Raw genomic sequence first — 14038 nt, 5'->3', positions numbered from 1 at the left:
ATTGGTATAAGCTTTCGTGTGCATGCACACTAGTTCAGATACACTGAAACAGAAGTCACCAGATGCTTATATATAGTGAGAGGGTGTGGAGGGGTATTACTCTTTCCCACCCTCTCACCACAGAGCCTAGGGCTTGTCGATCGGAAGATTGGCGGTTGGAATCCCCGCGACAGGGTGAGCTCCCATTGCTCGGTCCCTGCTCCTGCCAACCTAGCAGTTCAAAAGCACGTCAAGTGCAAGTATATAAATAGGTACCGCTCTGGCGGGAAGGTAAACGGCGTTTCCGTGCACTGCTCTGGTTCGCCAGAAGTGGCTTAGTCATGCTGGCCACATGACCTGGAAGCTGTATGCCGGCTCCCTTGGCCAATAATGCGAGATTAGCGCCGCAACCCCAGAGTCATCCATGACTGGACCTAATGGTCAGGGGTACCTTTACGTTTATCTTTAACATACCACACAGCCACTCATTGTATATATTTGTTCCTTAATGACAGTGGGTTAGAAAAATATCTAGGGTAACTCCAGACATTACAGTACAATGAGGCTGTACCCACTCCTGTTTCTGCCTCCCTACAATTTAACAGAGTGAGGCAGTTGATTAGGAAGTCATAAAAAGGACAACAAATTATTTCTTAACAAGTTACTTAATTTATGATAGTTTCATTTTAGCTCCCATGGAGAGGCCCCTGAGGACTTTTCTATCTCAATTGCTGAAATAACCTGGGCAGCCATGAGTACTGTACTGTACACCCTGACCTGGGGATTTGCTTTCTGCCTCAGTCAGCAAAATGTCTTGCACTTGCACTGGCCCTGACCCAGCCTTGGAGGGAAACGAGTCTTGACCTAATAGGAATCCTTACCTTTCTGTCTCCATATGACTGGAAATCACACAGTGCCCAGTTCATCAGTACTTGGGATTTCGCAAGGTCTGCTTTCTGTGTTCCACTGTCGGTCGAAGTATGTGTGTTCAGTGAGCTGTCCAAGTAAATATGAATTTATTAGCCTGGGACTGAGAATACATGTGAGCCTGGGGCTCATTCACCTGATGCATGTGGTAGAAAACAGCTTGAACAGATGGGAGCTTTGTCCTCTGTACATTCCTTGCATTCTTCCTCCAGCATTCCCACAAAAACATGCACCTATCATTGCCCTTATTTGGATCAATGTGAAACACTTGGTCCCTACAATAGTGTGCTTAGAAGTTGTTGTTGTTGTTGTTTAGTCGTTTAGTCGTGTCCGACTCTTCGTGACCCCATGGACCATAGCACGCCAGGCACTCCTGTCTTGCACTGCCTCCCGTAGTTTGGTCAAACTCATGTTCGTAGCTTCGAGAACACTGTCCAACCATCTTGTCCTCTGTCGTCCCCTTCTCCTAGTGCCCTCAATCTTTCCCAACATCAGGGTCTTTTCCAAGGATTCTTCTCTTCTCATGAGGTGGCCAAAGTATTGGAGCCTCAGCTTCACGATCTGTCCTTCCAGGGAGCACTCAGGGCTGATTTCCTTAAGAATTGATAGGTTTGATCTTCTAGCAGTCCATGGGACTCTCAAGAGTCTCCTCCAGCACCATAATTCAAAAGCATCAATTCTTCGGCGATCAGCCTTCTTTATGGTCCAGCTCTCACTTCCATACATCACTACTGGGAAAACCATAGCTTTAACTATACGGACCTTTGTCGGCAAGGTGATGTCTCTGCTTTTTAAGATGCTGTCTAGGTTTGTCATTGCTTTTCTCCCAAGAAGCAGGCGTCTTTTAATCTCGTGACTGCTGTCACCATCTGCAGTGATCAAGGAGCCCAAGAAAGTAAAATCTCTCACTGCCTCCATTTCTTCCCCTTCTATTTGCCAGGAGGTGATGGGACCAGTGGCCATGATCTTGGTTTTTTTGATGTTGAGCTTCAGACCATATTTTGCGCTCTCCTCTTTCACCCTCATTAAAAGGTTCTTTAATTCCTCCTCGCTTTCTGCCATCAAGGTTGTGTCATCTGCATATCTGAGGTTGTTGATATTTCTTCCGGCAATCTTAATTCCTGCTTGGGATTCATCTAGTCCAGCCTTTCGCATGATGAAGTAAATGCCTCTATTTATCCTGAGGTTCATGTTCAGGTGTTATAGCCAAAATATTTGAGTATTGGAAGCACTGAACATGCGTACGTTCCCTTCTCCACTTCCTGAGCTGCAGCAAGCAGGACATCCAGATTAGGCAAACTATACCATATTATACTATATTAGCAATACTTGGGAAGCCAGTTTTAAATAGGTTTTAGATTCTTCATTTCATTTTTTTTATTTCACTTTTACTATGTATTCACACCTTTCTATATTCCTATACTCAAGGTGATTTACAACAACAGAATATACAAAAGAAAAACACACACCCAAAATTCTGGTTTGGAAAGAAATTGTGATTAATAACACCCATTGTTTACCTGCTTCAGATCTCACAGCAAACTATGCTTGCCATGGGCCAGGCAGTCAAAAAGGGAATCAGTGTGCTGGTTGAATACTCAGAATGGAACACTGAGGAGCTCACAGCATGTTTGGCTGTGACATCTGAAAAATGTGACCAAGTCTTTCTGACTTATTCCTTTTGAAGAAAGATGCCTTGAAGGAATTGCCATCTCTTTATCCCAGCACTTCTAGTTCAAAGCAGTCTGACTACCCCGTACACATCAATGTGTAGAATGCCATGTTTTTCAGGCTTGTTATGTATAATGTATTTAATGGTGAAGGAAATATACTCTTCACATTTTTAGCATGAATGAAAATTTTGGATTCATTTAGAAACCAAAACCGATTATAAAACCATGTACACCCATTAGAAGCCAAGCAAACCGTCTTTGAAAACCTTTGTGGTGGTATCTAATAAAATAATGCTTTACGTCCTGAAAAATACAAGACGCTAGAAGAAAACAATTACTTGCATATGCCAGGCTAATCAAGACCTAATGGAGACCCCCCCCATTAGAAAACCTGGATATAAAGTGGAAATCAGCATTTTAACATGGCTACTGGGAATTGTGAAGGGAATTATTCTTTTCCAGGGCTAATTGAGAAATGTAGAGTGCTATTGTGAAATGTCAAGACTTATCTCCACTACTGCTGCAGCAAAAATTAATGCCTTTTTTTTAATCATGAAAGGACACAAAAAGTTGTGGCTTATTGATGCATAAAACTGACAAATCGGTGTTGTTCCTTTTCTGTTCCAGTTTGAAAGGCACGATCCAGTAAATGGCCGGATCACAGAGCGCCAGTTTGGCAGCATGCTTCTGGCTTATAGCGGAGTGCAATCGAAAAAGCTCACTCTCATGCTGAAACAACTCAGGAAGCATTTCCAGGATGGAGAAGTGAGTAGCCTTTGGGCAGTGAAACGGAGATAGGCTGTGACTTCTTGTGAGCGCAAATAATGTTTGGCTGGATTGTGGGCTGGCATGTCTGATAGGGATAATCGTATAGATCACCACTGTTTGGTCATACGCAGCAAGAAGAAAATGTGGCCATACAGTTGGGGGGGGGGATATACGGAGGGGTTACAAACATGTTGGCTTTCAAAGCTCATACTTCTGCATAGTGTTATGCCCCTGTGTTCCTTTTTTTTTGCCCGAGTTAACTGGCTTGACCTTGAATTAATTATCCATTTTGACTGGGTAATTTGTCATTTATATATTATGAACTTATGTGGGGAAAATAAATTATGGAAAGTAGGCTCATAATTTTGAGGGGGGGACGAGGTTGGAGCTGTTGCAGAAGTTAAATGCACGCTGAGAGACCTTGAATAAAAACACTTAAAAGTGAAAGGACATATTTTAATCTGCTAATGAAAGTACTCAGTTATGGCAGCCCAAGAATGGCTTGACAGTTCCTTAGAAGACCTGTAGCGCTCCTTTTCTGATTAACTATCTCTGCACGTAACAATTAAACCAAAATGAAAACTGATTAAGAACCTCTGTCTCTGCATTGAAAAGCCATTTCTTATTTTTCCATTGCTGTAATCCAATTCCAAGTAGAGAATATATCAAGATGGGGAGCTGGCCAGTGCAACCATCCCCCCCCCCCCGAGGGAGCAGATTGTAGCTGCTGCTCACCTCCCCAGTAATTTTTTTCTGCTGCGCCACACTGAGGTCACCTCGTCTGAACCTAGCTTAGCTTCTCCCAAACGAACCGCAACCTATAAACGAAGAACAAACCTTATTTACGTCTCATGAGTAAATGGAGAGAGCTGAACCATGAGACTGGATTTGGACAGCTGACAATCCTGAATCCAAGCCCTAGGATAGTTAAGCCTGGCATGACAACAAAACAACTGTGGAGGAGCAAAGTAGTCACAATCTCTTCCCTAGGAGCTTGCACATTCATGCTAAACCATGGTTTGGCTTAGTGTGCCTTCAAGCCAAGTAAATATTATTCCCATGTGAAGATTCAAGGGGTCGGTTTGAGGCCTAGCAATAGTAAAAAGATAAAGGACCCCTGACAGTCTTACTCTGGGGTAGCGGTGCCCATCTCACTTTACTGGCCGAGGGAGCTGACGTTTGTCCGCAGACAGTTTTTCCAGGTCATGCAGCCAGCATGCCTAAGCCGCTTCTGGCGAAACCAGAGCAGCGCACAGCAACGCCATTTACTTTCCCGCTGGAGCTGATTAAGAACCTCTGTTTCTGCATTGAAAAGCCATTTCTTCTTTTTCTATTTCTTAATTTTCCTATATATCTACTTGCACTTTTGGGCGTGCTTTCGAACTGCTAGGTTGGCAGGAGCTGGGACCGAGCAACGGGAGCTCACCCAGTCGTGGGGATTCGAACCGCCAACCTTCGAATGGCAAGCCCAAGAGGCTCAGTAGTTTAGACCACAGCGCCACAAGGCACCTCAAAAATTTGTGGCAGAGGCAAGAAAATTTGGAGAGCTTTCATTTTTTTTGAATTGGAGTAGTGATGAAGTCTTAGTCCAAAGATGGGGGAGAGGAAGGAGTAGACTTTGGTAGAGTATAAAAGGTAGAGACAAAGCTCTGAGGATTATTGGAATGAATGGGTTTTCCTGGGGGGGGGGGACGTAGTGATGGTGTTTGGCCAGAGAAGAGATAATGGACTTTTTAATGGAATGAAGTTTGACTGATATGTTTACTGCCTCCGAAGGGGCTCAGCAACTCAAGAGTGTGAACAGGGATAGTGAGTTCAGAGGGAAACTGGAGCTGGAGATTACTGGAGCAAACAGTTGGATGGGACTGTGGGACAAACAAATCAGAGTTGAGAATACATAGTTGAAAATGGCCATAAAAAAAGGAACAGTGTTTCAAAGAAAGCCATTGCAATGATAGACTGCAGGTCATAGAAGGAGCAAAAGGTAGAGTTGGTGTGAGGGGAAGACGGAGAGTGTGCAGTACTGAAAGTGACAAACTAATGGTCAATAAGGGGAATTTCTTTAGTGGAAAGTCTGAGCGGTTCCTGGAGACAAGATAAAGAGAAAAACCACGGCAGGGAGTGAGAGACTTGGTGCAGGTTTCAAGCCAAAGAGATTAGGGAGAGAAGCTCGAAAGCAGCTGAATCGATGAAGTCATTGACATAAATACTTAATTTGTTAACAGAGCAAATCTATTCCCGTTCATTCAAGAGTAAGTCACCCTGTTTTCAGTGGGGCTCACTCCCAGAAAAAAAGCAAAATAAAAAATAATAATGCAGCCTATGAGAGAGAAACAGAAGGTTGGGATTTAGTCCAAGACAATGGTTTTCGAACTTCTTTGCTCCAGGCTATCCTTTCTACACCAGCATGTCTGCTGAGGATGCCCAGAGTTTATTCCAAGGATTTTTTGCATGCTGCAAAGGAATCTGGGGTATAGTCTAAGACTAAGATACCAACTCAAGTTAATATTGGGTCTTACTATCATCCACTGAGAGCACTCAGAATATACCCAAGTCTCCCCTGCAATGTTAGGCAAGACTTTTCAGGGAAACTTTTTCCAGCATTGCAAAGTCTCCTCCTCCCACAGTGTGGGACCTCTGGATCACAGATTGGAAACCCCTGGCTGTTCAGCAGGACATGTGTTAGCTAACTGCACACAAAAGCACACCTACTCTGCAAATTAATGCACTCCCCTGTAGATTAACCTACGTTCTTCTAATCATAACATACAGAGTTTCACATCAAAGTTGTTTGTGGGAAAACATGACATAAGCAAGCATGCCAAAGCCTTTTGCAAAACAGGGTTTTATTGGGGCCTCGTTAAAATAACTTGGGCTATGACTCCGTTGCCTGAAGGATTCTGCCAGTGCAAGCTGCATTTTACTAAACTGAGTCAGATACTAGCAAAGTCGCCTTGGGATCATCCTGTAAAACTAGTGGAGGCTAATGATGCCTGAAATATATTCTTCCCAGCATCTCTAAGCCTGAATGGTTTTTGCAAGGGAGCCTCCAAGACAAAATGTGCCTCTCTAAACTGGGGTTAACCATCCTGACTGTTTGGTAGAGTCTCAGTATCAGTGATGACTTCAGTTCTTCAGAAGGTCCATTTAGCTTTATGGCGTCAATAAAATATTGCTCCAGTAATACTCCAATTCCAGGCACTTGTCTGGAACAGTGGTTCATTAATAGTTTGTAGGAAGGACTGTGTCCTTTTGAGCAATTATTGCATTATTTTTTTCAGGACTGCCAAGAGGTCCCGTTTGCTTTTAACGATGAAGACATGTGTGATTTCATTCATTATCAGCTAATACCTGGAAAGCCATCTCCACTATTAATGTTTCTGTCTCTGGATTAGCCAGAGCCTTAAAGTCACTTAAAGTGTCTTTTCCTTTGTTTGCTTTGTGTCAGGAAATGCTCTCCTCTGTTTGTATATAACTCCTCTTCTCCCTAAATAATACTTCAGTCATTGGGGCAATTGTGTGCCTATTTTGCAAAGTAGGAAATACATTTCTCACTTTCTTCCAGTCTTTTAGGTTTTTTTCCCTGCTTCTTTCTCATGGGATATTTTTTGTAACATATGTGACTATGTTAGTGCCTGCAGGACCATTGCAGTCATGATGCTAGTTTGGCCATTAAGAGTAAGGATGCCCAAGCTGGCATGACCAATAGCCAGGGGCAATATTTGGAGGGCCACAGGTTTTCCAACGCTAGCTAAGAGGACCTCTCCCTTCTTGAATCCACATCTCCTCTACCTCTTTATGATGGTTAGGTATTAACACCTGACTGATGTTAACCATGGCTTGCTTTCTGTGTCCCTGGGTTTCGAGGTATGTTTGATTAATGTTGATATACCATACTTTTCCATGTATTAGATGAGGGGTTTTTACTCCAAAATAAAGTATAAAGGAGGGGTCGTCTTATACCGGTACATGGGTAGTGCAGAGAGGGGACGGGCGATTGGTTGCATCTGCGAGCAGGATCTAGCGATTGGGTGGGTGGATGGTGTCTACTGCAAGGGCTGCTTTGTATTGGCTGCTGCTTTGTGAAATGGGTGGGTTATTGGCAAGGGCTGGTTTGGATGGCTGCCGCTTCGGCATTTTGGCTTGTGTCGCTTGCGGTTGTTAGCGTTTGCAAGTTGGGTGAGTGATATTAGGTTCGGGATTCCCCCAAAAAAATTGCTCAACAACTCTGGTCAACTCTCCCCCCAAAAAGCTCAACAACTCTGGGCGGCCCTCCCCCATTTTCTTAAGTTTGAGCCCCCCAAAATAGGGGGCGTCTTATACATGGGGACGTCTTATAGACGGAAAAGTACGGTAACACTGAATTGTGTATGTGAGGAAGAGGTGGAATTGACATGTGAAGGTGTGGGGCTGGGGAAGTAAGTGGTCAATAACTGGACGGTCGGAGTCCCTGGAATGCGTTCGGTGGATTTATGGTTGTGACGCACTTTGAATTTGAACAGCGATCTGAAGCTAAGTTCAGCTACAGGGCAAGAAGAGCCACAAACTTATCAAGAGTCTATGCATAATGTGACTGCTGTTTCTTTGCCTGGAAAAGCTGTAAATTTTACAAAGATCGTTGGTTTAAAAAATAAAAAGCTTAAGAAAGCGAAAGTGATCTAAGCTTTTTAAGATGGCGCTGCTCCGTGTTGAAATGCTGACGCAACAGGACATTCCAGACAGAAGATATATGGGGGGGGGGCAGGACGATTAAAACTCACACAGGAGAAGAATATATGTGAACTCTCGTTTGATACTTATTTCAGCAGCTGTGAAAAAATCGGATGAAAGAAGAAAATATTTTAGTGACTGGTGGGGAAAGATCGGGATTATTTTGGATTTTGAGTGAAGATTTGGACTTTAGAAAAAGACGGCAGTAGACGGGTGCGAGGAATCCCCAAATTTTTGAAGCATGGGAACTCCAGAAAATATTATATGATTTGGCATAATATTCGGTTTAATTGATATGTATTTGTATAATTTGAAATAATGAATGTGATATAATCGTGTTTTAATTGGAAAATTAATAAAAATAGATTATTAAAAAAAAGGGGGGAAGTAAGTGGTCAAGTCCCTTTTCTCATTAAAGGAGAGAGAAAAGCAACATGACTTTAAGAAGAACAAACTTTTTTTTTTCACTTGGCATCACAGAGATGGCCACACAATCCATGCATTTAGCACATCTTAATGCACCTCAACCTCTTTGTTGTCCCCAAGCGTCGCAATGATCAAAATGTGCTGTTTTAACAAGAAAGCTCTTTATAAATTGCATTGCATCTGAGACTGAAGAACAGATATTAAATGCTCAAGGCTGTACCCTGGAAGGCCACTTTATTAGTAACCCCTGGAGCAAAGTGTTCTTTAGGAAGGACTTTAGAGCGGATACAGGAGTTGCAAGTGTAGCCAGTTGTGTTTACCACCAGACAGCAAACGTTTGACAGCTTTTTTGCAGAGTTATGCAGTAACTAATTAAATTAGAGCTGCCATCCATCACAGATAGTGCTTGCTCACATCCAATTCTTGTCTTTCCAGCTCATTGTCTGGATTTGGTTGCCATTGCAAAAATTAGTTTTGTTATCTGCCTGCCTTGGATGTCCGTGTACAAAATGCTTGTTTGTAACCAGGATAAGCCTTCTTTGGTTCAGATCCTTCATTTAAGGGGGGGATTAGTAAAGAAAGACTGCTTTATCTTTCTGTCACCAGCATAAAATGGCAGCCATGGACACATTGGTGCCATGAATTGGAGAGTTTGTTTACCAGCATGGAAGCCGGTACATTCATCAGATGACCGGGAATTGTGGCTTTTTTATTATTTTGTGCAAGAAAATTTCTCCACTGTGTTGTTGAGGTACTAAAAAGTATAGGCAGAATACACTCCATTGACTGGGGCTGTGTTGTTTTAGTCCTGAAAGCTACCCATGGACAGAACTAGACAGTTGGTGGCAAACATAAATTCCTGATACTAGTTGTATCCAATGTTGTAGCTCCACTCATGCACCGTAATTCCTCCACTCTTCTCCTTTCCCCTGCCACCCCCAACTTTCAAAATTGCTTGAAGTGGTTAGGGAAACCTCCTGAGCAGATTTTGGTTCCCATGGGACGTCCTGCTGAAAAAAAGCCACCTTTACTATTAAGCATCTGTTTTTTATTTAGTTCTCCTTAAGCCAATTGGGGTTGGAAGCCTTTCCTCTTCCTACCAGTTTGTATCTTAATTATGCTTTTTGTGTTTGCTGCTTTAGACCAGCAAATTCCCTCTTCTGAAGTAATATAGTAGGGATGGGACCAGCTTGGGGAAAAAGCATTTATTGCTTCTGTTTCTGAGGCCCATGTCTGGGAAATTACAATATTATTTACCACCCCTATCAAAGCTCTTTACAACGAAGTAAAAACAAAACTTAAATGCCATAAATGGGTGAAGCAATTAACACTGCTAAAATCAATATTGAAGAGTTCAAAAGCAGAAGGTGCATGATAAAAAGGTAAAGGGACCCCTGACCATTAGGTCCAGTCGTAACCGACTCTAGGGTTGCAGCGCTCATCTCGCGTTATTGGCCGAGGGAGCCGGCGTACAGCTTCCAGGTCATGTGGCCAGCATGACAAAGCCACTTCTGGTGAACCAGAGCAGCACACAGATACGCCGTTTACCTTCCTGCTGTAGTGGTACCTATTTATCTACTTGCACTTTGATGTGCTTTCAAACTGCTATAGGTTGGCAGGAGCTGGGACCGAGCAATGGGAGCTCACCCCGTCATGGGGATTCAAACCGCCGACCTTCTGATCGGCAAGCCCTAGACTCTGTGGTTTAACCCACAGTGCATGATACCTTACAGTAAAAAGGTTTTACTAGGAAAACACATTTAAACCTGTGATGTCCATTACAATTCTCATTGACATTCTATTCAGTTAAATAGCATTTCAGACAAGTTCATCAGTTGGCCTAGTTTTATTTATGATCAGTTAGCAGCAGTATCCTGCTTTTCAGGCTGCACGTTTTTGGTATCAGGCATGCAGGCAGGGGTAACGTTCCTGGCAAAAGCCTTTTCTCTCCTCACTGATTCCCTGAACTTGCCCTGTGGCATCCTTTTCTTGCTCTGTATCTGAATAAGTTTGAAGGGGAGAAGAAAAAAGCTGCCTTTCTAAACTTGATTCAAGACCCAGTGTTACAGTTTAAAGCAGCAAAGATTGCCCAGCACTCCCTTCTGTTGATCTCCTGGGTCCCAGGAAACGCTGCCAAAACCACTCATCCATCTCACCTCATATATTCCAGCCAATTGATGTGACTGAATTTGTGTTACCTGCGAGAGAAAGTGACAGTGAGAACATTTTGGAAGAAATGTTGGAAGTTCATCCTCTCCCTTTCACGGCTCACTAGATTTATTTTTATGGTAGCCCCTCCTATCATCCAAGCCATTTATTCCCTCTAATTCAGTTATGCCTGATAGAATCGTGGAGCTGGAAGGACCCATCTAGTCTTCCCCACCATCAAATGCTAAGAGAAACCCACCCTCTTCACTGCCCTGGCAGAGGCAGCCTGTGCAGTTGAGGCCACACTTTGTCAAAAGGGCAATAGAAGCATCCCATTGAGTTCTTGCGGTGCTATAAGCCTACATACCTCTTGTCAGTGAAGCCTTGCTTTCCACATGAGGAAGGTTACAGCGACACTTCATCTTAAGAGAAGCAAAAATAATCAAAGTTGTTTTCATTTTGTGCTGCTAGAGAATGCCTTATTTTTTCCCCCTCCTTTGGAGCAGGCAAGGTTTTTGGGGAGCCTAAACACGGCATTTAGCATGATTGTTTTGTGCTGGTTGTGATGACACTTTCCACGGGAATCTTCATTCCACACATATTTAAGGCTGCAGTTTTTAAGGTACAAGCCATTAAAGGAAATAGGACTGATTTACAAGTAAGTACGCATCGCATTGAGCCTCCCATGTTTTCTCAAAGTTCCCACAGCCCCTTGGGCACACAAAAAAGCGGGGGTTATGGTGATAATTAAAACACCTTGCATTTTCACTATCCTTTCTCTCTTTGTTCAAGTCCTAGACTGAAAGCAAATTCATTCCCATTGCAGGGTCTGACATTTGAGGAGGTCGAGAACTTCTTCACGTTCCTGAAAAATATAAATGATGTGGATACAGCTTTAAGCTTTTATCACATGGCTGGAGCATCTCTTGATAAAGGTATGGAACATTTTATGCCCCTGATGTTGTATTTTCTTTAAGAGGGAGGCCAGGTGTGCATGTTCACATCACCACACCTTCTTTAAATGACAATATTTGGGATATTTAGTGTATTGAAGACTCATGAAATCATTATTAGATACATATTTTTTTAAAGGCTGGCAGAACATTAGCCCTTGCAGGCCAACTAGTCTGATCTACCAGCTCTCCCAGCTGGAGGTGACATAGTACTGATGTTCCTTGCTTGTAGAGAAACAGCACATCAGGGAAAGAGTTTATATGGAAAGCATTTTGTTGCTGTGCTAATTTGTACTGTATATGCCAGGAGCTCTCTTTTAGGAAGGGTAACATTCAAAGATGGTTTGGGGTGAAAAATGAGCTCTTCTTTTGGAATTCAAGATATTTTATTGTACCAATACAAAATGCTGATTTTGAAAAAGGTTTTCCTGGATTAGGTTGCATCCAATGTAGCACTAAAGTTACTTATTCTGCTGACATGTTTTGTACCAGCAGGATGTTGTTGTGCAAGAGTGTGTTGCACAATGAGATTCAACTAGCACAACTGTTGTACAGTGGTACCTTGGAAGTCGAACGGAATCTGTTCCGGTAGTCTGTTCGATTTCCTAAATGGTTTCGAAACCAAGGTGCGGCTTCCGATTGGCTGCAGGAAGCTCCTGCAGCCAATCAGAAGCTGCGGAAGTCGCGACGGATGTTTGGGTTCCAAAGTTTACAAAACTTCTGGGTTTGCAGCATTCGGGACGCAAAATATTTGTATTGCAAGTTGCTCAAGATCCAAAGTACGACTGTATTGGATTCCTCTGTTGTGCAACATTAATTGAAACTCACCTCTTGGTGCTTTGTTCACAGAGAGAGGAAGTTAGAGACAGCCACTGCAGTCTAAAGTGGTACACTCTAGGAAGGACTGTACCACATGAATTGCGTAGTGAGAAGCATGTTTGCACAATTTGTTATATTGCAGTCCACGTTAAGGATGTTTTGACAAAGCATCTTGACGCTCACCATAGTTTGTAACCTCTTAAATTTGGGTGATTGGCTTGGCTCCAACTTGACCCTTGGCATCTCCAGACAATCGGGAGACAATATGGTTATTTTATTGTTTGTTTATTTATTTATTGAATTTATATACCACCCTATACCTGGAGGTTATGACCATGTTATGACTTGGGGAGCCACATGCTCATATGCTTCTCTCCCAGTGCTCTGTGGATTTGCTGGATTCCCATTTGCAGAGGAGTTGCCATTTTTGTTGCAGCACTGGTTACAAAATGTAGAGCGTCCCGATTTCCCATCCAGCACATATTAGCATAGCAAATACAGACAATGTTTGCAATAGAGTTCATGAATAAGTGATTTCATTTGCAGCAGATCAACTTAAATTTCACTGCACAATTTTGTTCTCTGCGCTAAATTATGCTGCAGTAGATTTCCTAAACTTTCCAAAAGTTGCTACAAGATTTTCAGACGGAGAGAGAGAGAGAGAGAGAGAGAGAGAGAGAGAGAGAGAGAGAGAGAGAGAACTAGAAACGGAGTGGATATAAATAATATAAAAAAACAGTATTTGCATACTTCCTACTGATGTAAACATCAATATTTTACACTGTCCCAATTCTGTGTGAGTGTTCCATATTGTCAGTGGATGTGGGCGTAACAAAGAAAAACTGAAGCTTGTGAAGAAGTAAGTTGGATTTGGGTGCAGTTTTGCAAAGGCAATATTAATTGATATTCAGTATACTGGACAGTTAGCCTCTGATGGTGATTAATAATATCATTATACAGGCAAGATCTTCTCAGTTTGATGACATGGTACATTTACCTAAGGTTATAAATGGGATCTCCCAAACAAGTCAGTACTGTAGTTCCATTAAATTAAGAAAAGGCTATGCTTGCTGTTTCTTGCACAAATACCTAAATAACGAAAGAAGCTAATATCCCGCCCCCCGAGTAATGTGTTCAATTATAAATAGATTTTCTGATTATTGAAACAGTACCTTTTATTTGATCATTAAACACAATCTGTGTGTGCCATATAAATCATTCTTCCACCCAGCCCCCAAGGTAGCATACTCTGTTTGTAAAGATTTAGAAATGTTATAAATCGAAATGCGTGGGTGGGAAGTGAGTAGTATAAAGTGCTATTGCCTGCTTCCCATTTCCGTCCTTGAACCATACCTGACATTTGCCCCCACCATGGGGGGGGGGAGAAGACTGTAGGAATGGGATGATGTGTAAGTCTAGGTAGGTAAGTATACCTTCAAGGTATAATTTCTATCAGCGGAATAGCAACCATTCAGAAAACTTTATCCATCAAAATACTTTTGGTAATCCATGGGGTTTGGCAAGTACAGTACTAAATCTATTGAACCACCTTTTCTTCCAAGACCTACAGTTCTGAATAGAAGGGTCACATGTTGAAGGGTGAAACATAACTAAATTATTTTGAGAGATCCTTTC

The 14038-nt window shown here is 42.5% G+C and overlaps 1 protein-coding gene across 3 annotated transcripts in view; it reads left to right on the top strand.

Annotated features, from left to right (window-relative positions):
* Positions 1 to 14038, top strand: part of MICU1 (mitochondrial calcium uptake 1) — a 196689-nt gene that overhangs the window by 161160 nt on the left and 21491 nt on the right. For all 3 annotated transcript variants that reach the window (XM_088670252.1, XM_035138592.3, XM_060274896.2), the window contains 2 exons: positions 3207 to 3344; positions 11458 to 11566. In XM_088670252.1, the coding sequence (XP_088526378.1) occupies positions 3207 to 3344; positions 11458 to 11566 (247 nt within the window). The remainder of the gene's footprint in view (positions 1 to 3206; positions 3345 to 11457; positions 11567 to 14038) is intronic.

This window comes from Zootoca vivipara, chromosome 5, assembly GCF_965207765.1.
Source record: "Zootoca vivipara chromosome 5, rZooViv2.hap1.1, whole genome shotgun sequence".
In the NCBI taxonomy this organism is placed as follows: Eukaryota; Metazoa; Chordata; class Lepidosauria; order Squamata; family Lacertidae; genus Zootoca; species Zootoca vivipara.
Note: the sequence above shows the minus strand (reverse complement) of the source record. Positions and strands in the feature narration are given on the sequence as shown.